This window comes from Berghia stephanieae, chromosome 15 (genome assembly GCF_034508935.2).
Source record: "Berghia stephanieae isolate SIO BIC M18660-M18661 chromosome 15, UCSD_Bste_1.3, whole genome shotgun sequence".
Lineage (NCBI taxonomy): Eukaryota > Metazoa > Mollusca > Gastropoda > Nudibranchia > Aeolidiidae > Berghia > Berghia stephanieae.
The window spans coordinates 8846653-8849152 of record NC_088374.1 but is presented as its reverse complement, the minus strand read 5'-3'; the positions used below and the strand labels follow the sequence as shown (position 1 = coordinate 8849152).

At 40.4% G+C, this 2500-nt stretch overlaps 1 protein-coding gene across 2 annotated transcripts in view; it reads left to right on the top strand.

The window, feature by feature from the left end:
- The window catches only part of LOC144960258 (uncharacterized), a 46359-nt gene that overhangs the window by 43274 nt on the left and 585 nt on the right, over positions 1-2500 (top strand). Inside the window, exon 7 of one of the 2 annotated variants that reach the window (XM_078893293.1) lies at positions 426-536. In XM_078893293.1, coding sequence (XP_078749419.1) covers positions 426-536 — 111 coding nt within the window. Of the gene's footprint in view, positions 1-419; positions 537-2500 lie in introns of both variants that reach the window. The other variant, XM_078893292.1, reaches the window with a different exon arrangement.

Genomic DNA, 2500 nt, shown 5'->3' with positions numbered 1-2500 from the left:
AGTAGTAGTAGTAGTAGTAGTAGTAGTAGTAGTAGTAGTAGTAGTAGTAATAGTAGTAGTAGTAGTAGTAGTAGTAGTAGTAGTAGTAGTAGTAGTAGTAGTAGTAGTAGTAGTAGTAGTAGTAGTAGTTATAGTGATGGTGGTGGTGGTGGTGGTAGTAGTAACAGTAGTAGTATGAGGAGGAGGAGGAAGAGGAGGAAGAGGAGGAGGAGGAGGAGAAAGAGGACATGCTTTTGTTGTTCTTGTTGTTGTTTTTGTTGTTGTTGTTTGTTGGTGGTACTAATAATGACAATAAATTATTTTTGTAAGTGACGTATATATGTATCTGTCATGCATGTATGTATATATATATATATATATATATATATATATATATATATATATATATATATATATATATATTTCTTTTCGTCCCTGAGATACAGCTCTGTTGACTCCCACGGGAGCCATGGGAAACCCGTTGTATTGGGTCCTGGTTGCAGTGATTGTGGGTATGGTGGTGGCACTGGTCATTATTTACATCATATTTTACACAGGTTTGTAACAGTAAAAATAGGCTTGCGAAGTTGCGACGGCCCGTTTTTTTCATTCTACTTATTTTCCTGTTCCAAACTCATTGGAAGTGTATAAATAACAATGTGAAATTGAATGTGATCTTCAATTTAATTACGAAAACAGATAGAATTGACGTTTCGGGTTTCCCCCTTTTATCAACAAATAGGATGAAAGAAACACTACAGATGAATGAGATAATGTGGTAGTGTCGTTGTTAAGATGAATAAACAAAAACATTGATGGGCAGGAAATATTTATGCTTCTTTGGAAGTGTATATGTAACTGTGCGGCTATGTTGTCTTGTGGTATGGTATGACACTCGCTTTCGGCGCGGAAGGTCCTGTCCTGGGTTCGAGACTCGCTCGTCGGCGTATTGTTGAATCCTTGGACAAGGCATTCTCTCACCGTAAACAGGTATAAAATGAGTACCTGACCGTCAACCAAGTTGTCTTTGTAGGAAAAATATGTAATATCGTCTAACAGGCGCCATGTCTCGTTCTATATGTTACGTGTTGCTGTTGGTCAGGAACCCCTTGTAAAGTACTTTGAGCACGATTGGTGGATATTACACTGGGTCACCGCGAACCGACTTAGAACCAACCATGGTCGCAGCAAAGAAAGCCTCTATCGATGGAGACTCATTGACTCACCAATCCGCCAATACTGCAAAGGGGCACGTCAAACCTGCAATGCCCAGTAACAAAATTAGAAGGGGAGTACGAAACAATTTTTGAAGCCGGAGATGACCTGACATCATGGATCGACAAACATAATTTGGAGGTGTAGCCATACGCTACTACTACTAGTGGATATTGCACTGTATAAAAGCTCAAGGTTGAAGGTTTTAACCAGACATTCGGAGGACTAATAATGAATAGGTTACATATTGAGTCATAAGGTTGTATAACTATTTAAGTAGCAGGTTTTTGTATGCAGTTTAGTCATAGTCTTTTGTTGTTGTTTTTTTTATTTTAAAAAATATGCCTTTTTCGCCACGACATCATAAGATATCGTCGCCCAGGCATTCCACGAAGGAATATAGATAACTCATCAAACAAGATGTCTGATGTCAACAGGAATCACCCATGTTGTCCAAGTGATCAAATCGGGAGTTAATAATCTTGCTCAAGGAAACAAAACGAAAGTGCCTGAAGCGGGGCTCGAACCCGAGTCCTTCCTGGTCACAGTGCAATGCCTTAACCACTCGGCCACTTCGCCCCCTTAGTCTAAGTTATGGGATGTAAAAAAGAGCGAGGATGGAGGATTTTTATTGGCCGCCATAATGAATTTAGGCTAGATTTTTTAATTCAGAAAAAAAAATGAGTGGAGCAGGCACTTATGTTGATAATAACAAGAAATGAAGTGAGTAGGAAAGTGCCAGAAGACAACAGAGAATAAAAACTCCACGGCGGCGATGGGGGCTCGAACCCGCAAACTTACTGGTACGACAACTCCGTCTGTCCGGGGAGATCGTGAGCTATCTACGTCGGGTCGGTCAAGAGGAGTCGTACCAGTAAGGGCGTTGGTAAGAGCCCCCCATCGTCGCCGCTGAATTTTTATTCTCTGTTGTCTTCTGACACTTTCCTACTCACTTCATTTCTTTTTATTTAGGCTAGAAAATAAGAAGCGTATTTAGCGAGCGTTCTATTCCGATAGGCTATCGGGACTCCCAATAAATAGTCTTCAACATCCGTGACGTCACTTCCCTCGTAATGACGCATAGTATCTTAGTAACTGGTTCTAAACTGTCGGAACAATGGCGGGCGCCCTTGTAAAATAGTTCTCCGACGAGCATAACCTTGTATCCAGGGAAGAAAAAGATTACAAATCTGATCATGTTTTGACTTCTGTACATTCTGATCTCATGACATGTGAAAAAGTTCTAGCTAGCATGAAGAAAGAAACAATACCGATTTTCTTTGCTTAGAACCACGTTGCTAGGTGC